General features: G+C 48.1%; 11 protein-coding genes across 11 annotated transcripts; 3 read left to right on the top strand and 8 right to left on the bottom strand.

Moving 5' to 3' along the window:
* Positions 1–1982: 1982 nt before the first annotated feature.
* Positions 1983–3048, bottom strand: APUU_60755S (uncharacterized protein; the record flags this gene model as incomplete). Its single annotated transcript, XM_041694030.1, has 2 exons — positions 1983–2147; positions 2209–3048. 2 exons carry the CDS (start codon positions 3046–3048, stop codon positions 1983–1985), a joined length of 1005 nt encoding a protein of 334 aa, XP_041559901.1.
* A 57-nt stretch (positions 3049–3105) lies between these two features.
* APUU_60754S (uncharacterized protein) lies at positions 3106–3342 on the bottom strand (the record flags this gene model as incomplete). The annotated part of the gene is made up of 1 exon (XM_041694029.1): positions 3106–3342. One exon carries the CDS (start codon positions 3340–3342, stop codon positions 3106–3108), a length of 237 nt encoding a protein of 78 aa, XP_041559900.1.
* Positions 3343–3594: 252 nt separating this feature from the next.
* On the bottom strand, positions 3595–4125 carry APUU_60753S (uncharacterized protein; the record flags this gene model as incomplete). The annotated part of the gene is made up of 1 exon (XM_041694028.1): positions 3595–4125. The coding sequence occupies one exon, from the start codon at positions 4123–4125 to the stop codon at positions 3595–3597; it is 531 nt and encodes a 176-aa protein (XP_041559899.1).
* Positions 4126–6705: 2580 nt separating this feature from the next.
* APUU_60752S (aldehyde dehydrogenase family protein) lies at positions 6706–8351 on the bottom strand (the record flags this gene model as incomplete). Its single annotated transcript, XM_041694027.1, has 4 exons — positions 6706–7611; positions 7668–8101; positions 8159–8228; positions 8289–8351. The coding sequence occupies 4 exons, from the start codon at positions 8349–8351 to the stop codon at positions 6706–6708; spliced, it is 1473 nt and encodes a 490-aa protein (XP_041559898.1).
* Positions 8352–8976: 625 nt separating this feature from the next.
* APUU_60751S (carotenoid oxygenase family protein) lies at positions 8977–10770 on the bottom strand (the record flags this gene model as incomplete). Its single annotated transcript, XM_041694026.1, has 3 exons — positions 8977–9397; positions 9449–10256; positions 10308–10770. The coding sequence occupies 3 exons, from the start codon at positions 10768–10770 to the stop codon at positions 8977–8979; spliced, it is 1692 nt and encodes a 563-aa protein (XP_041559897.1).
* Positions 10771–11053: 283 nt separating this feature from the next.
* On the top strand, positions 11054–12246 carry APUU_60750A (amidohydrolase family protein; the record flags this gene model as incomplete). The annotated part of the gene is made up of 4 exons (XM_041694025.1): positions 11054–11708; positions 11759–11813; positions 11872–12065; positions 12119–12246. 4 exons carry the CDS (start codon positions 11054–11056, stop codon positions 12244–12246), a joined length of 1032 nt encoding a protein of 343 aa, XP_041559896.1.
* A 284-nt stretch (positions 12247–12530) lies between these two features.
* APUU_60749S (uncharacterized protein) lies at positions 12531–14104 on the bottom strand (the record flags this gene model as incomplete). Its single annotated transcript, XM_041694023.1, has 2 exons — positions 12531–13868; positions 13922–14104. 2 exons carry the CDS (start codon positions 14102–14104, stop codon positions 12531–12533), a joined length of 1521 nt encoding a protein of 506 aa, XP_041559895.1.
* Positions 14105–14497: 393 nt separating this feature from the next.
* Positions 14498–15381, top strand: APUU_60748A (nuclear transport factor 2 family protein; the record flags this gene model as incomplete). Its single annotated transcript, XM_041694022.1, has 3 exons — positions 14498–14570; positions 14622–14704; positions 14758–15381. The coding sequence occupies 3 exons, from the start codon at positions 14498–14500 to the stop codon at positions 15379–15381; spliced, it is 780 nt and encodes a 259-aa protein (XP_041559894.1).
* Positions 15382–16874: 1493 nt separating this feature from the next.
* APUU_60747A (fungal specific transcription factor domain-containing protein) lies at positions 16875–17819 on the top strand (the record flags this gene model as incomplete). The annotated part of the gene is made up of 2 exons (XM_041694021.1): positions 16875–17111; positions 17172–17819. 2 exons carry the CDS (start codon positions 16875–16877, stop codon positions 17817–17819), a joined length of 885 nt encoding a protein of 294 aa, XP_041559893.1.
* A 2340-nt stretch (positions 17820–20159) lies between these two features.
* Positions 20160–20992, bottom strand: APUU_60746S (uncharacterized protein; the record flags this gene model as incomplete). Its single annotated transcript, XM_041694020.1, has 5 exons — positions 20160–20230; positions 20284–20429; positions 20485–20615; positions 20841–20882; positions 20939–20992. The coding sequence occupies 5 exons, from the start codon at positions 20990–20992 to the stop codon at positions 20160–20162; spliced, it is 444 nt and encodes a 147-aa protein (XP_041559892.1).
* An 805-nt stretch (positions 20993–21797) lies between these two features.
* On the bottom strand, positions 21798–22876 carry APUU_60745S (alpha/beta hydrolase; the record flags this gene model as incomplete). The annotated part of the gene is made up of 2 exons (XM_041694019.1): positions 21798–22489; positions 22582–22876. 2 exons carry the CDS (start codon positions 22874–22876, stop codon positions 21798–21800), a joined length of 987 nt encoding a protein of 328 aa, XP_041559891.1.
* Between the last annotated feature and the right edge of the window lie 419 nt (positions 22877–23295).

The following is a 23295-nucleotide window of genomic DNA, read 5'->3' as shown; positions in this document are numbered from 1 at the left end:
GAAGGGAAGAGGAATTGACTGCTGAGGTGTTCCGGATGAGGTTTACAGGCTCCAGTCTGCTCCATCCATACCGATGAGGCTCTCTCGGCATTGTCGATTGGATGCTACTTACTCTGAGAGGGATGGTATTTAGCATTTGCAGATCACCTCTGCTAAAGTGTCTGGTTCTTTCTGGGAAGAGCCTGCCAAGACTCAGCAAACAGCTGCTCAGTCTGTCAGTCGGAAAGGGCGCCGCTGCCCCATAACCAATGAACGTGTAGGTCGTTCTTATTGTGTTCCTCTATTGGCAGCGTTTGATCCACTCTTTACCCAGTTGCGACTCTTGTTGTGACCACTGGACCAGTGACAACTCGTATCCGTGGACCGGACGCTGGTTGGGGTTGGGGCTGTGCTTCGCGGGTTCACATCTACACAATAAACACCTTTACACCTTCAACCCAGGTCATTATTTGTATATAAAAGACAGTCTCCTCAACTTGTTTCCCCGGCCACACATCTTTCTTTACTTGCAATTCACTTACTTTCAAGCTTGCTTTTAATACGACTCCATTCTGCCCTCATCATGCAACAGCCGTCCAGCCCTTCTCAGTGGACAGAGGGCCATATCGAAGATAGACATGAACCATACAACAGTAGTTATGCTCCTTATGGTTTGTTTCGTTCTTTTGCATATGCACAGGCACCAACAGCAACTCTCGGGATACAACCCGTGCCCAATCCCTTGAGCCAGGACGCTGTATTGAGTCCTTGCTTCTCCTTTAGTCAACCACGTACTGAAATGCCTGCTATTTGGTTGGATCCGGTCGTGGACGCAGTTTCAGGTACAGGTGTACAATCGACGACCGATAGATCCCCCGCCTGCTGCGGCTACAATATGGTCAACCCCGATGCGGTGGACTGCAGCCCAGCCTTGTCCCTGTCTTTGACCAATCATGTCGAGCCATCTGACGAATCCCTGCTGTGAGCCCAGTCGTTCCATTGATCCATTATTCCATTCCCTTTCTTTTCTTCCTGCTTGTTTCACCGATCTGGTCGCCGCGCTTAGATCTCTGACTCCCCCACAGCGTTCCTGTCCCATCGATGGAAGATCGCGCCCAGAAAGCCCGTGTCTTCCAATGCAAATGGCTAGGCTGCCGCAGTCATGCCTCTTTCCGTCGCGAGGTCGACCTGATCCGCCATCTGAAGACAATTCACATCGCCCCCGATGCGTATTCCTGCCCCGAGCCCAACTGCAGCGCCGCGTTTGGCAGGAAAGATCACCTAAAGGCACACTTGAAGACGCACCAAAAGCCAAACCTGAATAATCGCCACCGCCGTCAGAAATAAGCAGCCCGGGGCCGAGGGCCGTTTCTTCTCTTCTCCTGTTTTAGCCACACTTTTGGCAATGTTTATTTCGGGTTTGTTTTTCCTTTGACGCGGTGGGTTTAACATAGGTTATGGGGTTTATGAAAGGTACGCAGGCCAAGTGGCGTCTTAATTTAGAGGTATACCTCCATACGATTTTGCTGTGTTCACGTTCCCCTAACTCCTTCCTTCCTACTGGTAATGCTGTATCATCTCATTTCATCTTCTAAACGAATCCCCCTCGGATGAACCTTGGGGAGGATATTTTTCTTCAGAGGAAACTCAACGCATCCTACACAGTAAGGCCCACGTAAAAGAGTGGTGATATATTAATATATTAATATATTTAGAGATAGCTACTGCTGAAGATAGACGCATTTAGTGTAACTACCACCCTCTCTATACAGGACATTCCAGTATTCCCTCTTATCTCTCGTAAAGCCTAACAAGATCGTACTTATCGAACCGTCTATACCAAAACTTACTCAATATAAAATAAACCACCTCCCAAACCTGTACAGGATTAAGGGCGTCGTGCTCTAGATAGAACTCAACTGCCAAGATATCCCAGTTTTGACAGTTTTAATAAGATAACTCTAGCAAAGAATACATCAGATAATACACCAAATAAGGTTGAGTTAACTATTGTTGTTATGACCCTCTAAGCCTACTGCAGCCTTTGATTTAAGGTGTCGAGGTTTTAATGGTTTTGTGGGTGGAATTCTGGGCGAGGATGGAGGTAAGCTGGGCGGATCTGATACCAAGGCCGACATGGCACTAGATTCGGTGCCTGTAGAGCTAGACTGGTGATAACATAATAACTGTCAGCACTGTTGCTTTTATTACATGCATGTAATGACATACCGAGAACAGCCGTGACCTTTGTGTACTTGGCGTCGGAATGTCCAGAGATGGAGGTGATACTACTCCCCCACGCCTGTCAAACGTATAAGATCCCGGATCGCTTCTTGTTGGGAGGGATGGTGGTGGCCGTGGTGGCAAATCTGGCAAGCACTCCTCTATTGGAGTCACTGTAGAAGGATCCCGAAGAGGTTCTAGTATATCCGGTCGCGTTACGCCCGAGCCTTGGCTCACCGTTCGTGGTGGCAGGGGAGGTGGATTCTCTGATGTCGGGATCGTACCTGTGGGGATTTGACGCGCTACCATAGGTGGTGGTAGCAGGGGTGCTCGAACGCGTCGCGGGGGTCGCCTTGTTGGTCCTGTACTTAGGGCTGGTCCCCTCACCGCAGCTGAGCGCTCTCCTCTCCTAAGTCTAGGCAGACGGTCAACGCCCCGCAAAGATTCCTGGATAATCCTCCCGGCAGCAGTTGTGCCAAGTTCCTGATTGTTCGTGACATTGGCGCAGCAATTAAGGGTCGCTGCAGTAGATTGCAGGGCCTCTGTGGTTGATCTGGTTGTCCTGGTTGTCTCTCTCAATGATGTACTCTCCTTTTGGACTTGCTTGTCGAGGCTCTCCCATTTTCCCCTTTCTTCTTGTGGACTGTTCACATGCTGTTCTGCAATTTTCCCACGCAGCTCGTCCAGCAACTTGGCCATGTCCTTCTGCCCTGTCTCAATTTCGTTCAGTCGGCTCTTGGTTGCCTCAATTGCGGCTTCATTCCCATCCGTTGTGGAGTTGAAATTTGCATCACTCGTATCGGACAGGTGCTTGAGCTTTTGAATGGTATCTCGAATCTCCTCCATGGCTTGCCCTGCATCCTAGAGCGTCAAAGTGTGTCCATCCGCAGAAGGTGACGCGATTCACATGACAGTCTGGACAACAAGATCAATGTGTTGGCGCAAAGCCTCAGTATTAATATCATTGCCCGTAGCCTGCGAGTCTTCGTACGGAGCTGTGAGGATCAGGCTCAGTGCAAAGACAGCAGCAATAGCAGCAGCGTATCCTTGCCATTGCTTGTTTTTGTGTGAGTCGGAGTAGTCGCAGATGCCTCGAATCGGAAGACAGGGAAACCCAGCCATCAGCCCAGCAGATTCCATCTCGAAACAGAGAAGATCGAACTCGCGGGCCAGCCTTTCTCGTTCAGTAGCATCCTTTACTACACTGTCCGCCGATCCGATCGACCCGCAGTGGACTTTTATTCGATCATACTGCCTGCGTTTAGGCCGGGTCACGATTGCGGTCGGGGTAAGGGAGTCGTCTTGTAGGCAGTCGCAGGAGCTGGTGTGTTTGTAGTCCGGTTGATACAGACGATCAGATTTATCATCCGGGCGCCGGAAGATATCTCTGATTCACTCTGTTTTCACGAATTTCTCCGAGATGAGGCTTTCCAGATCCAAGCGGTCCTCTGCGATCTTTGCTCGAACTTTGTGTGTAGCTGACAAAAGCTTAGACCCCGACATAATAGGAACTCCGTTAAACTGTGGTCCTTCAGAATATCTCTTATTAACTGAATAGGGGATCATTTTGGTTCCCACGACCACGTCGCCCAGGCGCACATCATTCTTCGCTGTTGGCGCTCCTCCTGCAACACCGACCATGAGCACAAACTGCAGCAATGGGAAGCTACTTTTCAAGCCATTCAAGACAGCTGCGGCCGGGTGTGTGCCATATATTCCGCTAGGGAGTGTAGCTATCACCACATCGTGTTCCCCGATACGGCCGAAGGTGTAGGCGTTGATATCCCCTTTCGAGTGATCAAAGATAGGATCACTATGTTCAAGATCAAGCACTAGTTTAGCGGCCAGGTACTCGCTCTGAAGCGCTGCGATCCAACCAACCGTGAATTTCCCATGCGGGGGGCATTTCTGTGTCCTTTGCATGGTTAAGCGAGCTGCCAGAGCAGCGATGAGTAGAGTGATGGAAGAATAGAAGATGGCCTGAAATCCCGAGGTAAGAGACCTAGTGGGTTATGGTCAAAATGGCCAGAGGGCATGAAGAGGGAAAGGTCAGGATGAAGAGCGCTTTGCAACTGGGGCTCTCCTTTCCGACTCGCGAGCGGTCTTAGAGCATCATATATACCGCAGTCTGCTCTGAAACAGACGGCCCGGCAAAAGAAAGTCATGCGACGAACAAGGCGGAAAGGGGTGCACTCCCTCTAGCAGGCAGGGCGCACCAAAATCCCCGATTATATGGGATAACATTGCGCAATATAGCACTGGGCGGAGAGCCTACAACCCCATCGCCCATTTTGGCCCCGCCTAGCGGCACGAAAGGCTGGGGGTTCATCGATACGCATGGTTCGTTGACCAATTGATTGGCAGCTACATCAACCTTGGCGCCATTATCAGCCTCGCTCGATGCATTAATACCAGGTGAGATTCACCTGACACAAGGCTCAAGCCGCTCAAGGCAGAATGTGGTTACTACGAGTACGACCTGATTTGTCCACGCTCTATCCTTCGGCGAGCCTCGGCGTGTCTCAATTTCCCAAGCCTTAGTCCTCTCCACAACTGCGCACTCCGTTAGCGCAAGGCTCCCGTAGATGCGCAGGGACTAAGATGCGTTAAGCTCAATACCAGTAGCTTAGCAAAATGACGCGGTGGGCTACTATCTAGGCTTATTTCAATTCTGTATTTCCTCTGCTTCCCCCCCTGCTAGCTTTGTTTATTTCACTTGCCTCTCTGCGATTGAAGATGATGGGTGAGTCAGATTAGGAGGCCCTTACAGAAGTATTGCTAATGAACATGTAGGTGGGTCTTGTTATATTCCTCTATTAGCAGCTTCTGCTCCATTCTTTGTGTTGTAAGAGTGGGAATTTGTTACTGTCTCCATCTTCTCTGACCTGATCTTCAATACTCTGGACATAGCGGGTTCAATATCTTAGTATGGCGTACATGCTTTCTTATACATCCTATATAAACATCTTCACAGCTGCAATCTAGGTCAGTATTTATATATAAATAATAATCTCCTTAACTTATTTCTATCAGTCATATATATTTCTTGACTTGCAATTTATTTACTTTTAAGTTTGCCTTTAATATGACTCTGTTCCGCCCTCGTCACGCAACAGCCATCTAGCCCTTCCCAGTGGACAGGGGGCTATATTAAAGATGTGGTGCCTAGCGCTGAGTTATCAGAGAGCCATACCGGTTTTCCTCGGAGTCCTTGCCTTCACATCGCTGGATACGCAGGTTTTATTCCGCTTCTATGAAAAGGTTGATCAGTAGCTAGTGCATCAAATAAGTCCCGAGACGGGCTTTACAGTGCAATTAGTGCAAATTGCTGGTGCTTCCGGAGGCAACTTTGGGACTGTGACGGAATAAGTACGCTGTTATAATAGGCTGTGCCAGAACATTGAGTTAAGTGCGGGGACGAGATTGACTACTCATGAGAAAATCTTGCGTCCCCTGAGTGTAAGCATGAACGCCTTGGACAGTATCTACACTGTTTTACACACCCTGTGCATGTATCTGATCCACTCCCAATGGGGAACAACACATATTCGTTACCAAAATATAACTACAGCTTTGCTCAGCTTGCATGGGCTCATAACGCTCATATCTGCTCCCATTATTGCCCATTTTGCGGACAAAACCTCGAAGCAACAGCTTCCATTCTTAATAAGCCTGGCTGGATGTCTTGTTGGAACAGTTCTCTTAAGCTTGACTCCTTCAAGTGCGTGCTGCCCTCGAGGCTGTTTACTTCATTGACACTGACCATGGTAATATAGTCCCGGCTCTTTTCGCAGGTTGTATACTACAGGGTATATCAGGATCTGCCACGTGGATTGTGGGATCTGCTACAATGACCGACCATGTGGAGGTGGAAAACCTTGGAAAGCTCTATGGGCTGTCTATGTCCTTTGTGAGCGCCGGTGTTGGTGCAGGTCCCGCAATCGCTGGTACCATCTTAGAGCTGGCAGGATACTGGCCCGCATGGTCTACCCCCTTAGGTCTCCTTGTTCTTGATATAATTATGCGGTGTATCATGATCGAGGGTCCTAAGTCCTCGTCAAACTATCGCAATCCCTCAACTATCGGTTCCTTGGGTACTACTGTATCTAATAGAGAGACCTCTGCTCTACTAGTTGATCATATTTTTTCCTAATCGACCTAGCAACTCAAGTTCAATTACTGAGACCCATCACGAGGTTACCCTTAAGCCAGGGTTCTATAAAATTATGATGTCGGATGCCCGTGTCATCGCTGGTTTATCTAATACTATCCTTAGCGTTTCCCTCCTAGCCAGCTTTGATGCTACACTTATGCACCCATTTTCTGCATGTATAACGTACAATCACAAAGTGCGTGCATTCCTCTGATTCAGTCCGCCCGCGCAAGCATCATTTACTTGCTGCTGATACATCTCCGAATAATATTTGTTGATAATCGAAAGTTTATCGACAGTCAACGACGGATCTATCCAAATTCCAGTCTCTCAGTCTCCCAGTCTCCACCTTAGCCCCCCAATGATGGAACCCGTATCAGAACGGTCTTAGTTTCCAAGTAATTAGACATGCTGACAGTCCAACCTTCCCTACCAATTCCACTGGCTTTGTATCCTCCAAATGGCATATCGTGAGCACTGGCCGGGCTGGTGCAATTCACCCCAACAGTCCCGGATTCAAACTTCTTCACCATTCTCAGAGCCCGGCTGATGTCATTTGTGTAGACCGAAGCATATAGCCCGAATTCGGTGTCATTCGCCTTGGCGATTACCTCTTCTTCATCGCGGAAGGTGTTGATATGTACCACCGGGCCAAATATCTCCTCCTTCATCACCCTCGTGTTCTCTGGCGTTTCTAAGAACACGGTAGGTCGCACGAAGAAACCATCCTGACGTCCAAATGGCTCTGCTCCAAGAGTCATCTTTCCGACTGTCTTAGCTTCCTCAATATAAGCTTGCACTTGCTTGAACTGCATTGCATCCGCCTGCGGGCCATGGTTCGTGTCTGGAAGCAGAGGATCGCCGCTTTTCACGTCGGCGAAGCTCTTATAGAACATTTCGATGAAAGTTGAAGCAATAGACTCCTGCACATAGATGCGGGAGTTGGCCATACACACCTGACCACTATTCCATTGAATGCTATGTTTAGTTTCTTTGACCGCTCTTTCGATATCGGCATCTTCGAATATCACTGCTGGGGATTTCCCGCCAAGCTCCAAAATAACATTCTTAAGATTAGACTTTGCAGCTGCAGCTTGGATGAGACGGCCGGTTCTGCCGGATCCTGTAAAGCTGATCACACGGACATCCATGTGATGAGATAGAACATTTCCACTGATTTGTCCGTGTCCGGATATGATATTAAACACACCAGGCGGGAATCCGACCCTTTCAATAAGGGTGGCAATCTTAGCGCACTAAGGAAAACAGTAAGTGACTATACAAATTTATAACAACAGAATCATCAACATACCGTAAGGGGAGCCTTCTCACTGCTCTTTACAACCACAGTATTCCCAGTAATGAGAGCCGGTGCCGCTTTGTTGATCAAGAACAAGACCGGTACATTCCAAGGAATAATAGCGGCAACAACACCGTACGGGTGGCGCAGGGTCATATTGACGAACTCAGGAGTGTTTACACTCGATGTTCCCAGAACTTGGTAACCTGACTCTGCATAGTGATTCAGATTGTCGGCGGCAGCAAAACTCTCGAAATACCCCGATACAGGGCGACCCATGGAGAGTGCCTCTAGTTCAGCCAGCTCATCATGGGCTCCGAGACAGAGTGAGGCCAGCTTCTTGAGATAGGAACCCCTCTCCCGTGGAGACAGAGCAGACCAGGCTGGAAACGCTGCTTTTGCAGCGGCCACTGCGCGATTTGTGTCATCCTCGGTTGCCTCGGACACTGAAAGGAATTGTCAGCGAACGGTAACCATGTAGTTTTTCGTGAACAGATAGATACCTTCGGCAAATTTCTCGTTTGTTGTTGGAGAAATCAACGGGAATGTTCCCCCATCAGATGAATTTACAAACTGATAATGGTTTTAGTGACTTTCAAGTTAATGCTTTTTGAACATGCAAAGGCCGTATACCTTTCCATTGATGAAGAGGCGTGTCTCGAAAGACTTAACCTTCGGGATTTGCGTCAATGTCATGATCTTGGGCTCTTTTGAATATCGCGACAGCTGCAATCAAAATGCATCAGGATGCTTGATAGATGTAGTTTCTTATTAATGGACCATAACAGTGCTCAGATACGGCAGTTGGGCTGTAACGATGCCTCGGGTCCATTAATCCGACGTCTTCGGAGTTATAGCTCCGAGGCTCTTGGAGGCATGGAGGCGCGAGAATCCCCGCACTTCAAGTGAAATGAAAGCTTACTTAGACTACGCCACATTGATCTTGTGGATAGCATGTAGGGAGGTAGAAATTTTCATTGAAAACAGATTGGTGGTGGGAGGGAAAGCTATGGAAGAATGCTGACTTTGGAACTCGGGATAATCTGCAAAATTAGCCACACGATATCAGAATTATTGATACTGTTTGAAATACATGCCCACCTAAAACTTTAGGGTCAGATTAAGGACTAACAGTTCATAGTGCGTAGGCATAGGCGTGCAGTCCTTAAATTGACTACCATGGCAGCCCCACGGTATCGGTGAATGGAATATATAGCCACATAGTGGTCAGTGCATGAATGTGTTAATTAGAATACCAGTGATACCAGTAAGTCAGTTTATAAAAGTGATAATGAAATATAATATCACGTCTCCCTTGCTATTAATCCTTCAAAAACTCAAGCTGCCACTCCAGTGGCTTCTGAGCCGGTTGAACTGGACCAACATCGCCTCCAGGAGCTCTCCGTTGCTGCCAAGCTAAAATATCGCGGTGATCCACAAAGTTCCCATGCAATCCCAGCTTCAATTTTAAGGGGAGATGGATTACAGCAACCGGCCCCTTTGCGACATGTAGCGCGTCAACAATCACGATATCATTGCGAAGCACATCGAGGCGATTCACAAGGGCGATAATCCAACCCTCACCCTCCCCGCCGTTTCTTTTCGGAATAAATGTTGGCTCCTGGAAAGTCGCTCGTGGGCCAGCCCAAAGAACATCCTCCTTCTGGCCATCCCAGGTAAGATGACCGAGGCAATTGAATAGACCTCCAGCAGGAGGGCCGCACTCGGCAGCGTCGTATTCTCTGTGAACGTGTTAGATCAAATTTCCAGGTGCGAAAGAGACGGAAAGCTACCTTGATCCATCAATGCATGCCTGCCAGAAATGATTGTACATTTTGGTGACAAAGCGGTCGTCTATGCGGGAGAATTCACCATTGGTGTTCCAACGGATCTCAGGTTGAACATATGAGCCTGATTCACTCTTTGGGTCAAATACCCAGCGATGGGTGACGCTTTGCAAACGGTTTCTTGCCGCTAAATTGCTTGTTTGTTCTTCGTCGGGCGGGAAGAAGAAGAAAACATTGCCATCTGACACCGTGATGTCGAACACGATATGGCCGTCTTCATTTTCATAGCATCCGGCAACATGACCATGGAAGGCTGCACAGCGTCTTAGTATTGGTATATGGAACAACCGGGGGGAAATCTCACCATTCTCGGCTCGAAGCCAAACAATGTCCTCGGGCTTGCCGCCCCTCCTTGGCACAATTCCATACCATTGGCTTTCCTGAGGGTCCCAAGCCCAGTGGTTGCCACCGCTCTTCAGGCGATCGACAGAGCATTTCAAAGGCGTCATCGGAAGAACCAGATAATTCTTCGAAATGCCGCAATCGTGGATCATGCCACAGAACGGGGACTTGTACCAGGCTTCTTCGGTCTTCTTACCGTCAGCACCAATGGTGTAAACGACAATATCGCAAGAGCCGTCAGAGCCGTTCCCTCCTGCTTCATATCCAAAACAGATCATTTCGCCCGTCTCCGGATCAAATTTCGGATGTGCCGTGAATGTCGGAGATCGAACTTGGCCCTCGAAGTCATAGCGCCCGATGGTTTCCAAAGTCACAGGATCCAGCGCGTACGGCGGTCCATCCTCTTTCGTTGCTGTCTTGAATTTAGACAATGTTTCATATCTGTGATGCTAGGAGCACAAACCTAAAAGCATTCCGCGCCAAAATATGATGTTCGTATTGGCGACTGTTCGGATCACGCCCTTAACCGCCTCCGAGTCGGTATGAGGATTGCGATATTTGCCAAAGAGGCTTGTCCTGGCAGCTGTTTCTGCTAGAAACCTGTCTGTCCTGGCATAGCGCTGCTTAAAGTCTACATGCCCATCTTGAATGCGAATAGCGGTTATGCTCCCATCTCCGCTGAAGTGAATATCTTCTTCGTATGAGGGAGGATAACGGTGATCTGGTTGGATCCTATAGAATGTGCCATTGATCTCCTTCGGGATCATACCATCAACCTGCAGGTCGGCAATCTCGCCTTCAATTCGACATGGTTGATTGAATCCTTGAAAGGCTGGCGTGTTGGGATATTTGGCTTGGTCGCCCTCTTTCCAGCCATTGTTGTATGGGGCGTCAACGAAGTTCGCAAGTTCATAAAGATGAGCCATTTTTGCCTTCAAAGTTTAACAGATGAGGTCAGGATGTATTAAAGAAGGCACAACAAAGATCAAGCTTTATTTCGCGGATGTCGGTCATTTACATCCGAGAGGTGAGATGATTGAAGACTATTCGTCGTGTTGTCTCCGGTTACAACCAGATCTCGGGATCATCAAGCCGCGAAGCTGCCGATAAACCTGGATTGAGAGATATATTCAAACTTCACCCAAACTGAAAGTTTCTAGAAAACAAAAATACTGGGCTTTGAAATACGTCTCACAGCAAGACTCCGAAATGCATCCCATAGGCACCATAGCCGTCGAAGAAGCGGTGATCAGCCCCGATACAGCATGGCTTCTAGATGAATGCCAGCGAATCCTGACGCCAGGTAATGCAGGTAGACCAGCGATTGAAGCCCACAAGACCCGTTTGATGGATATTCACGGCTCGCGTCTGGAGGCGATGGATGCAGAGGGTGTCGAATTTATGCTCTTGTCCCTCACAAGCCCAGGCTGTCAAGGAATCCACGACCAACAACTGGCGGAGAAATCCGCGACCGACTTTAACAACTGGCTGGCAGGAGAGATTGCCAAGAATCCTAGTCGTTTCGGTGGATTGGCAGCATTGTCCATGCATGATCCCAACCAGGCTGCCGTCGAACTAGAACGAGCTGTCAAGGATCTGAAGTTTTCCGGAGGCATCGTGAATGACTACCAGGGCACTGGAAACGACGGCCTGACAAAGCTGTACTACGATACCCCCTTTTATGACCCATTTTGGAAGAAGGTTGAAGAGCTTGACGTGCCGATTTACTTTCACCCGAGATATCCAACTGAAAAGGAAGTCGACACGGACGATTATGCTTACGGTTCTCGCATGCACCTGCTAGGTGCTGGTGTTCAATTCCACTTGGATCTATCTTTCCATATCTATGCTATGTGCTCTTCAGGTAACTCCCACCCAGTATAGGGTTATTTCAGTGTTTTACTGACTTTCTAGGCATTTTTGATCGATTTCCCGATGTGAAAATCGTGGTCGGACATCTTGGGGAGAAGTAAGGACCCTAAGCCCCTGCTTCGAGAACAAACTCAGAATCTGACATCTCGTTGCAGCATTCCTTTTAACCTTTGGAGAGCCTCACACTGGTACAACAAGCCCAGCAAGAAAATTGCTCGCCCATCAAAACACGACTACAAATATTATTTCGCCCACAACGTTTTCATCACTACCTCGGGAAACTTTTCAACCCCTGGTCTGAAATTCTGTGTTGAGGAGTTGGGCGTGGGAAGATGTTTATTCTCCATCGGTAAGTTTCTGAGATATCATCTGTTGCGAGAAATTCGGCTAAAATCTACACAGACACGCCCTATGACCAGATCGAAGAGGCCCAGGCATGGTGGAGAACGGTGGATCTTGACGGCAGTCAAAAAGAGCAGATTGGTCGCGAGAATGCCATCAGATTATTCAAGCTTCCTTTGAAGATCTAGACTTGCTCCAACTTCTTTAGCAGTTTTATTGTTTGCAGATAATTATTAACAAATACCAAAATTAAACATTCAAATCAGAAAAGACCACAAAGAACAAGTGAGGTAGAAGGAAAATAATACTATTAAGTCAGAGAGTTCATATTGTTATGTGCAATGGAGAAAAACCTAGTACAGTCTTTTTAAGAATAGGGACAGAAGGTACATCTTTAAGCTGCCTATACAGACAAGAAAGGGACAGCTAACCACACACGTGCAAGCAACTTATCCATTTGTGTCGAGAATTCTTATTCGCGACTCGCGTCCTCGCAATGATCTACGACAACTCCCGACTCCGCACTCTTGGTCGCGGGAAGAGACACCAGCGAGGTGGAAATATCCTCCAAACTCCTCCCCTTCAGGTTTGGCACCATAGTAAAGGCCCAAAGAGCCAGGATCACATTACTGGCACCCCAAATATAACAATATTTCGGGCCCCAGTTCAGTGCTCCCGGGTTAATAAAATACGGAGTGCAGTAGGTCGCAACCCAACCAAAAATATAGTTAAAGCCGGTTGCAAGACCCACAGTCTTTGATCTCAGACGTTGCGATGGAAGCTCGACTGTAAGGGCCCACAGAACAGGCCCCTGTCCAATGCCATAAAGCCAGGTGAAAAGGGTGCCCATTGCCACCAGAATTCGTGCCGCCGTATATGATTCAACGCTCAGTCTGGTGTATACAGCAGCGATAGAAAACATTACTGCTGCGTTGAGGGCTGAGCACGTTCCAAGTAAGATTCGTCGCTCAACAAATCTCATGACAACAAAAGCGCCCATATTTCCTGTAAGGGCAATTGCCAAGCTCATCATGACCCAGACAAAATAATTGGTGACTCCAGCCTCGGCGTAGAAGTAGACGGAGAAACCGGAAAAGAATATAATTCCGCTCGCCGTCTGTCCGACACTAGCACAAAGGCTAAGGATTGTGCGCTTGATATCCGGGCGTCTGAAAGCGTCAGTCATGCGTACAGACTGGCCAGCTTCGCTCTCAAAGACCCATGCTTCTTTGATGCTAGAGACCTCGGCTGCAAGTCGATCCCGGTCGGAAACACCCCTCAGCACTCGAATTGAGTCTTCTGCTTTTTCGTCTAACCCGAGACGCACATAGTGCCGCGGACTCTCCGGTAAGAAGAGCAATCCTATCGACAGCAGCGCCGGAACCACGAACATGACGCCCAGCGGGATCTGATATGCTGCACGGGATGTATATCTCGTCGTGTAATTATCAACCAGAATACCAATCAGTGCCCCAAAAGAGGTCTGAAAGGTGACTAATCCCACGGCAGAGCCACGTAGATGGGCAGATGCGATCTCTCCCAGGTAGGTTGCAGAGTAGGTTAGGAATAAGCCGTTGGAGATACCAAGAAACAGTCGTCCCGCATAGAGCGCCCCAAGGTGGGTACTGCTTATCTGTAGGATGATTGCAAGCACAGAAAAAGCGGATCCAGCCCACAGTCCTCCTTTGTTGCTGATGTAGGCACCATACTTGAAGATGACGAGGCATGACAAGAGCCCACCGACTTGCATCAGGCTCTGTACAAGGGTCTGAACTGACGTGCTGATGTTGTAACCTAAAGCAGTTCCAGGCTTGGAGGAATTTAGTCTATATCCATGGAAGTCTTTCATTTTAGTTCACTTACATCTAAATAGCCGAAAACTTTGAGGAATCCCGGCATGCTCTGGAAGCCCGAGACGGCGGCAGAGTCGTAGCCATATTGGAATTGGGCCAAGGCAATGAATATGGATATACAAACCAATCGACTCTCCGTCCGGATCAACGAGAGAATATTCGTCTCAGAGGTCAAAACCCTATTCACGACCATGTTCCTCATTGAGCGTTGATGAAGTTGAGCTGTGGGGGTGGGGAGTTGGGCCTTGTCAGGAGTGGATAGGGACTCACGCAAGAATGTAGATTGGACTGCAGGACAAGCTAGCCTATGTAAGATTGTTTATCAAGAGAATACTGTCCGATGACCTCTACATCTGTGCACAATGTTCACAAAATCGCGTATTGCTGCCGATGTGTCATGTGACGCTTCCTTATATCGGCTTCAATCATCCGAACGGCATTTAGTGTCTTTGTTCTCCGAAAGAGGAAGCTCGGATTACCTGAAGCGATGACTTATAAATTGATGGATTGGCTACTTGCTATTCATTCAAATCAATAGGGTACTACCTGATCATCATCTCTCATCCGCATTGTTGACTTTACAAGCATGTCCGACATTGGTTCAGCGAGCCTGGTCGTACAGGTAAAGGGTCTTTTGGAGGAGGTCACCGCTTTAAAAGGTAAGTAGCCTCGTGTTCCTGGTGCTGTCTAGGTTGTTGACGCAAACCCAGCCGAATCCGAGGTCAGAAAGCTACACCACAAGTATGGGTACTACTTAGATAAGTGCCTTTACAAAGAGGCGAGTATACATACAGTCCGATTCTCAATATCTAAGATCAAAGCTAATCACATTGAAATGTCCTCTAGGTGAGTGAGCTCTTCGCCGACCACCCCGACACATACGTCCAGTTTTTGAACGGCCGCTTCACCGGAAAAGAAGGCGTTCAGCGCCTTTACGCGGAGCGGTTTGCCGGTCGTTTTGTTGCCGGTCGCAATGGCCCAATTGATGGCTGGCTGCTGGATCACCTGATGGCACAGGATATTGTCACCTTCGATGCCTCAACAGGTCGAGCAAAGGCTCGAATTCGCGCCTTCATGTGTGCCGGCACCCACGAATCGATGCCTTCCGAATTCCCAGGAGGTCACAGACAATGGTTCGAGGGGGGTTTATACGAGAATGAATACTGTATTCAGGATGGGGTGTGGAAGATCCTTCGCCTGCGATACTATCCATTCTGGCACGGGACTGTGGAGACGGGCTGGAAGAACGCGACCAACTATGTTCCTTTGTATAAAGAGACTTTCCCGGTGGATCCGCTGGGTCCAGACGAGGTGATTCCCGACGAGGCGCTTTGGCCTGATACGAGAGTGGTTCCTTTCCACTACAAACATCCTGTAACTGGCCGGGAGGTGGCGGACGGGGACATGCAGGCTCCGAAGTGGATGGAAGACCCAAGCACTGCTAAACCTGCAAGAACTCTGACAGATTAGAGGGTTTCCAATTGTATTTGCATTAGGAATACATAAATCTTCAGCCACCCTCTCCGTTTTCTCTGCTTTTCCTTTCCACCTAGCGTAAATCCTATCTAGACACAGGGCATTGAATGGCCCCAACAAGTCCCGAACTCATCTGCCGATCTCCCCGCAAACCCCGCATTTCCCCCGGTTTCTGAGCAGAAACATTTCGTTGTCTCAATTAACTTGCATAGATCTTCACAGATATGTCAAAGACCCATGAAATCCAGTATGACTGCCCATCGGAAACCACGAGCGAGTCGGACTGCAATGAGCTGTGACCGATGCCGGAGTCGAAAAACCAAGGTACAGTGCTGATGTAGATGTTACATGTTTGGAGATGAATCTAATTGCTCGGCAATTTGTAGTGCAAGAATCCGGGTACTTCTATCTTTCAATCCTGACTCAAAATGGTGATTTTTATTCACTCGGAAGACTAACTCCAGCTTGTTCGTTAAGTTCCTGGCCCTTGCGACTACTGCCGCGACACTGGAGTGGAATGCCAAATTGATCCCGCAAAACGACGGCAAAGACCATACTATTTCGTATCGGAGGAGCAATTTCGAGATATGCAAGATATTTTGAGGCACTTCCTTCCAAACATAGATCTAACGCCTGAAAATCTCCGGGCTCTTGCATTGGAATACAATAAAGCCGACTCCTCCCCAGCGGCCGCGCCTGCATCTCCCGCTTCTTTGTCGCCCTTTGTGCCTTACAGGCTCATTCCCATACTTGATGAAGACACCGTACGACATGATCATATCCAGCAAGATTCATGTTCTGATTCTAAGGCCGAATCTGAGGACGCCATATTCCGAGATATCTTTCAATTGCACCATCAATCCGGATGTCTACTCGCCGACTCTCAGGGGGAATTTCGTATGTGATCCTTTGTCAAGTTAGTCAACGTGAAATGCAGCTGATGAAGGAACAGGGTATTTCGGGGCCGAATCGGGGTTGCCATTCAATGCTATTATGCGCTGTTTCAAAAGCGAAGCGTTACAGGTTCCTAACACGCCAGACGTTATTGCCGGGATGGTGACCGTGAACATGCCGCTTCCTGATCAGAATTCCCAGTCCAGTAACTTGTCCTTGCCTTCCCAGGATATATGCCAAAGACAAGTCATGCGATATTTTGAAGAAGTGCATTGTTTATACTGGCTTTACTCTCCGGAGAGATTTCACACTCAACTTGAAGAGACCTATCGCGATCCACAGCAGAATTTAAAGGCTTCTTGGAGATGTGCACTTTACTCAATACTGTCAATTTCGAGTCTTGAGAGGCCAGAAGAGAATGGGTTGGATTCTCACTCCCCGACTGAGTTTCTTGAACACGCAAAATCACTCCTGTCCGCTGTATGTAACGAGGGAAGCCTTGACAGTGTTCGAGCCATGATACTTTTGGTAACGTTGATCGTTGGTCTCCTTTCGGCGGAATCTTCATTAATGCATGATCACAGGCAACGGCCATGCAGTCACATGGATTTTCCAACCCTGCGTACCTCTATACTAGCCTCGCGGTACAGATTGCCTGTTCTCTTGGCATGCACCGTGACAAATACTGCGCTGCGTACGGCTTGGTAGAGAAAGAACATGCGCGTCGTCTATGGTGGTCGCTGGTTGTCTTTGACCAAGACTTGTCACAGAGGCTGGGAAAACCATCTGCAACCACTGATTCGTGGGAAACTTGCCTCCCCTCCGAACTGGTAAGTAACAAGCCCCCAAAACCTTTACTCATAATGATATTTATACCATTTGGTCTTCAGATTCTCTCGGCTGGTGCATTCACCCCGTCCGAATATCTAGCTGCTTGTGGCAGTCTCAGCCAATTGGCGAAAGGAGTTCGAAAACGCCTTTACAGTAACTCCTCCGTACAGATGGGAACGCTCCAATCCATCATCAACTCGCTTACAAGCTGGGAAGTTTCACTCCCACCTCACCTAAGACTGTCAGTTCCCACTGCACCTCTACTGCGTCGACCCATCTCCATTATACATCTCAGATACCATCACATCCAGCTACTGGTGGGTCGACCTGTTATCCTATACCAGCTTTTACGTCAACAAAAGGAACAAGGACCTCCTGAGTCCTCCTTTCTCAACGAAATCACAGTCTTATCTTTAAATTCCGCTGAGCAAATGCTAGAAATTCTGGAAAGAATGGTCCTCGACAATTTTGATTCAAAGATAATTGCTCTGGACTTTTACTACGCTCTTGACATCCTCCAGATCTTTCTATCAATTTTCGCCCTAACAAAGGCCGAAAAGCAGTTGGAGAATATCTCCAAGTGTATGAAAGTGCTGCAAGCGATTGGAAGTGCAGGTTTTGGAGAGAAGATCCTTTCTGAGGTCCTCTTCCAGCTGATGGAATGGGGTCTGTTTCCACATCATCCGGAGCCTTTGCAGTTTCTTTAAGATCTGGACCCTCTCCTAGCACTTGATGCAGTGACTGAGCTCCATCAAGGGCAAGTTTTCTAAACCCCGTTTGTTCAATCTCCAAATCTGCAACTTATAACGTTATGAACAGATTGTTTGGGAGTTACGACACGGCTATTTATCAAGAAATGGGTTCTTCGCGCTTTACTTAGACTGAGAGGAAGAGTACCTGGCTGTAACCTACCGCTTGGGGTGGTTTATCGCAATAGCATTCATCTTTCCCCGCATCATCCACGGCTCTGCATCGAAGCCGCCCGGACATGGCCTCACTTGTTCCTGAAATATTCGAACCTGATAGCCTTAATTCTTATGGGTCTTGGACTACAAGAGGCTGGAGGGCCATTTCCTCGATTTAATAGTCCCTCCGATTTTTCTTTATCCTGCTAAATTACACAGAAGCCAGAAAACGCTGAGCGAACTTTGTCATCATCGTCGATTCGATTATCTTCGGAAATTTGAACAATATAGTTATTCTTGTTTCGCTGGAATCTGTTCATTTATGACTGCTGCATTCGAAGACGCCTCAGTTCAGGTGGAGCGAACCCCCGACAAATCAAGCCTACCGAATCTCACCCCTTCCTAATGGCTCAGCGAGTCGTGTATCTTATAGGGTGTGTATCCTGTAGCGTCCAGGTTGCTTTGTTTTACCAGTTACATCTACATTAATTTGAATTTAGATGAAAAAATTCACGTATGAAGAACTCGTCATGTTCTTTCAGTTGACGCATCAAGTCATTTCGATGATACTCTGAATTTGACTCAACACCGGCCATTGTAAAAGTTTACTACAGTTCCACGCCAGTAATTATCCTGAACAGGTACTTGGTCTGTGAGGATTTCGTGAGAACAAAATCCAAATCTCCCATGTGTCTTTGCCCGTGTATTACCTGAAAATTACTCTGCTTTGATTTGAAATATCAAAAAAAAGACTTTTCCTTCTCGAAAGTCCATTTTCATGCTCTCCGCAATTTCTAATGATTATCGAACATCCTCTTGTATAGATTCGAGACAATAAACACAAAGCTTTTTAGCAGTTGATTGCCCTTTGAAATATTTAGCTTCTTAACATATCATCAACCAGTCTTACATTCCACATACCGAAAGCCGCGTTGCAGCTCCTAGGGATATGGCTGCTCGGCTGCCAACTAGCCAGGAATTGTAATTCAAGAATTCACAACAACGAAATTGAGCTATGATAGTACCCGTATTCTTACCAAGCAATGATTCCAAAACAGTGGCATTATTACCTGCTCATTCGTGGTATGGCTACTAGCACCATGTATTACCCGTCATCACCTATCAGACGTTATTTTCTATCCCACGGTTAGTTGGCTTGGTGGGTAAAACAACATAGTGCTTGCTTCAGCAGGCAATTGATCGGTCAATACTTTGAAGCAACTTCTACGCCATGTTGGAACTAGTTGAATGTAAATACAAAGTTTGTTATACACACACACACACACACACACACACACACAATTCATTAACGCCCGGCGGCTGGGCCGTAAGGGCAACTATCGCTGATCTAAATACACATGCTTTTTAGCTAATGCTATGTCTCCTTGGAGCCCATACAAGATTTCTTTCAGTTTATGTCATCCAAACATGGACAAATCTGCTTCAGGACCAGAACAACAAGCTCCAGGAGGAACCGAAAGCCCTGCGAGAGCAGATCGCAGCTAAAAAACCGACGAGTCTCACATCCACACTGCACTCACAAACGCCACAAGATGCCCAGGAAGCGGGTGTTGGCACTACCAAGACAGGATATGTTATTCGATTCAAGGACCCAGCATCAGCTAAAGTGGCCCGCAACAACACCGAGTGGCTGGAAAGTCTAGGCAACAGCACCAAGCCGGTTAAGCCACGGTTCGGCGTGGTCGGACACGGCGACGGGCATGGACTAGGAGAATTGAGAAAGCAAGAGCATCCCATTGGAAAGGGTTCTCGATGAAGCAGGCGAAGGCAAGCTCTGGAAAGCGGCGACATACATGAAACCTCGGGAGGCCTGGGGGAGTATCCACTCTCCAAACCGGGACGACGCAGTTCATCGAGAACGAGGACAAAGCACAAGCCTTCCTCGACTCGTTCTTCCCAGAGATGAACCCGCCCAACCCACTCTCACCAAATGTGACGGAGGTCAAGCTCCCGATGACCGCGCTGGGAATTCAACGAGCGCTAATGTGGCTGATGATTGTAAAGTGATGCTTCAACGTTCATATTATTGAGGGAGTTGATGGTGTGTTGTGTTGCATAGAAACACATTAGATACAAGTGAAGTGAGAGGTAGGTGAATGTATGCACGTGATCCCAGCCTTATTATCTCAGTAACTGGGATATTCCAACAGAGGCCTTATACGCCTCGAGAACCTCACGAGTGTAGGAACGACCTATCGTAGTGGATCAGAAGATGCGTAGAAAATCCGAGGGTATGTACTTATACCTAAGGGGTTCTGCGGGTTACATAGCAAAAAGGCCTTGACACGAATGCCTGGACGTTGGGCATCCGCGAGAGCCTTCTCGTCAATGCCCACCGTCTCAGGAACGAAGGGATCCGTTTCTCCAAAGGAAACGCCAATAATCTTAGCTCTTAATTAGGGTTAGCAAGACCAGTCTCAGGATTATCCGGATGCCAGCCACTTACCCGACTCGGTAGCCCAAGTCGATAGGGAAATTACCATAGTGCGGCCGGGCAAGCAGGACGCCATCATCCTTGTCGAGGAGACAGAATCCGGAAAGCTCAATGGCCTGGCCCACGCCAGAGGCGACAAGTAGCTGGTTTCTGGTAATGGTTTTAGCAGGGTTGAAATGGCGAGTGATGAATCGTGCAATTGTGTCTCGAAGGCGATGGGAGCCGGAAAAGCCATCTCAACAAGTTAAAGAATGGCTATCGACGGCAAACTATTCAGGTAATACGCACATGTAACATGGTTGATCTCTGTCCATAGCAGACAATTGCGGGATACATAGTTAGAACTCATGAAAAACGAGGCCACTCACATTCTTGGTCATATGCTCGATTATCTCCTCATGCATCAGAGTCTGCACGGGATCAGAAATTAAAGCAGTTTAAATTTACTTGAGGGGCAATTACTTACGTTCTCAGCAACACCCAAGCTAACGTATCTGCCAGGGTTCGTCTCCGGGTGCATGAGGTCACAGACAACATCCAGCAACGGGATCTTGCTCTTCGGCTCGGCAAACACCTCGCCTCTAGCAGAAAAGAAAACTTCTGTTTGATATCGAATATCGATAGTCTCTTGTCCGGGGTCTCAAACGCGGGAACGTACATCAAGTTATATAGCAGAGATATTCAAGTCCGGTTATCGTTTGTTGATATGGAACCGCCAGCAAACTATATATCTTACTAACAATTACTCCATTGGAACCAACCACCCAAGCAATATCTTTATACCACCGGTTCTATCAAGAAAGTAATTGGGCCAGACTGGCTGATAGAGCAAAGCATTTTGCCAAAAGCCCATTGGCGGGGTGATAGCCCAGTTGGGAGAGCACACGACTGAGTTATACTTCTTAAAATTAGAATCTTGTGGTCACTGGTTCAATTAGGGATCTCGACATCCCTGAACGTGTCTGCGGGAAATTCAGGGAATGAGAAGAAGAGGCTTTCAAGGCCAATAAACCGGATATACTTGCTCCCATTTGACTGGTTCTGCAGTCGACGATCGTATTTTGATCCCACTCGCGCTGTGACAGCAAACAGCAGAGTTGCACGACGACATGGTATATGGCTGTTCGTACTTTTGATCATATAAACGGTTTGTACGTTAATCAGCATGAGCTCTCGGTGTAGAAGCATTGCTTCGAAATATATTCCCGCAAAGTCTAACACAGGTAAACTATACGACTAACAATAAGGATCTCTCATAGGCGATTGGTGTCTTTGTATCAAGTTTGATTCGAAAGACTGAAGCCATACGACAATAATTTTTACTATCATTGCCTCGAATTCCGTAGCACAAATTCAACAATAATATCCAAACCCTCCCCAGTCACCTCCCCCATCGGAATAATAGTAAAGGCATGACACGCCCCATCAACCACACTCAGCTCCGCCCCATTCCCAGCCTGCTGCCACCTAGCCGCCATAAAAACACTATCATCAACCAAGGGCTCAATCCTCCCCGCCAGGAATAGCGCCGCCGGCATCTCCTTCAAATCCGCATACAGAGGAGAAACAAGCGGATCCTTCCTCTTCGCCATGGGGATATGGCCAAACCCGGCCTCGCAAAAGTCCATCATACCCTGTCGACCCAGCACGATGTTGCGCGTGTGCTCGAGCAGAGAGGGCGTATAAGTTAGATCATAGATGCCATATCCCGCCACGATCGCATCCAACCTCGACCGCACGTCGATCCCGTGGTCTCGACGCAGGGAGAGTCCCGTCGACACTGCTAGCCAGCCCCCGGCGGACTCGCCGCCGAGAATCCTCAGTGGTGCACCGAGCTCTTTCTCGCCCGCTGGGCTGAGCGCGTACAGCGCCGCGTCCACGCAATCATGCAGCGGCGCCGGGAAAGAGTTCTCCGGTGCTAGTCGGTATTCAACAGAGACCATGGTCAAGCCGAGACGATCGGATAAAGAGGTCAAATAGGGGTCGTAGGAGGCATTGCTACCAATAACGAAGCCGCCTGGTGGCAGGTCATTCCATTGCCCGAATCAGCCGGTGTGCAAAGTAGGTATCGAAATTACGCTGACGAGGTGAGGTGGGTTGGTTACTCACCTGCGTGGAAATGCAGCCAAACGCCTCTGCTCGGCTGGTTCTGCGGCGCAATGATCCTTAATTGAATCTGATTTCCATCCCGTCCGGAGATATCCGCAGTGCGAGCTTGAGGGTTCAAAGTAGGTGCTGTGAACCCATTCAATCCTTCTCGCCGCATCTTCCGGTACGCAGCTGCAGACTCGCATTCTTGCCATTGGATGCTCCCGGCGAGCTGGGCTTCGAATTTGTCCAAGTGCTCCAAGCGGGCCTTGAGCGTGGCCTCGTCAACAGGAGCTGGTAGCACGTTTAGTGACATGATAGCTGTCCGATGGAAGTATAGATCGTACCAGTGTTAGCCCCGGAAAACTGCACTCTGCTTCGTATATAATATTTATATAGAATATCTTTATTAATTGTTCAGGAATCCACCTTCTCTAACTATTGCGCTAGAAGTTGAGGTATCGGAAAGCCGATGGAAGCCTCTCCCGCGGAACGAAAGTTGAGCACCATACACGGAACCAGCCAGCCCTTGTGGCGAGTTCCGTATGATGGCTCATGGCTGTAGGGCTAAAATTGACTGCATAACAAAGTCTGTGTCTGCCGGCTGTTTCTGGCGCGGTTGGGCTTGCAGGTGCACCTTCAAACTTTAAGATTGTAATGTGATTGAACTCGTTTTGGGCATGATGTGTCCTGTAAATGATGTCGCACCTAGGAATAGAGAGAGTTCAAATATAA

Source organism: Aspergillus puulaauensis, chromosome 6 (assembly GCF_016861865.1).
Source record: "Aspergillus puulaauensis MK2 DNA, chromosome 6, nearly complete sequence".
Classification (NCBI taxonomy): Eukaryota; Fungi; Ascomycota; class Eurotiomycetes; order Eurotiales; family Aspergillaceae; genus Aspergillus; species Aspergillus puulaauensis.
Note: the sequence above shows the minus strand (reverse complement) of the source record. Positions and strands in the feature narration are given on the sequence as shown.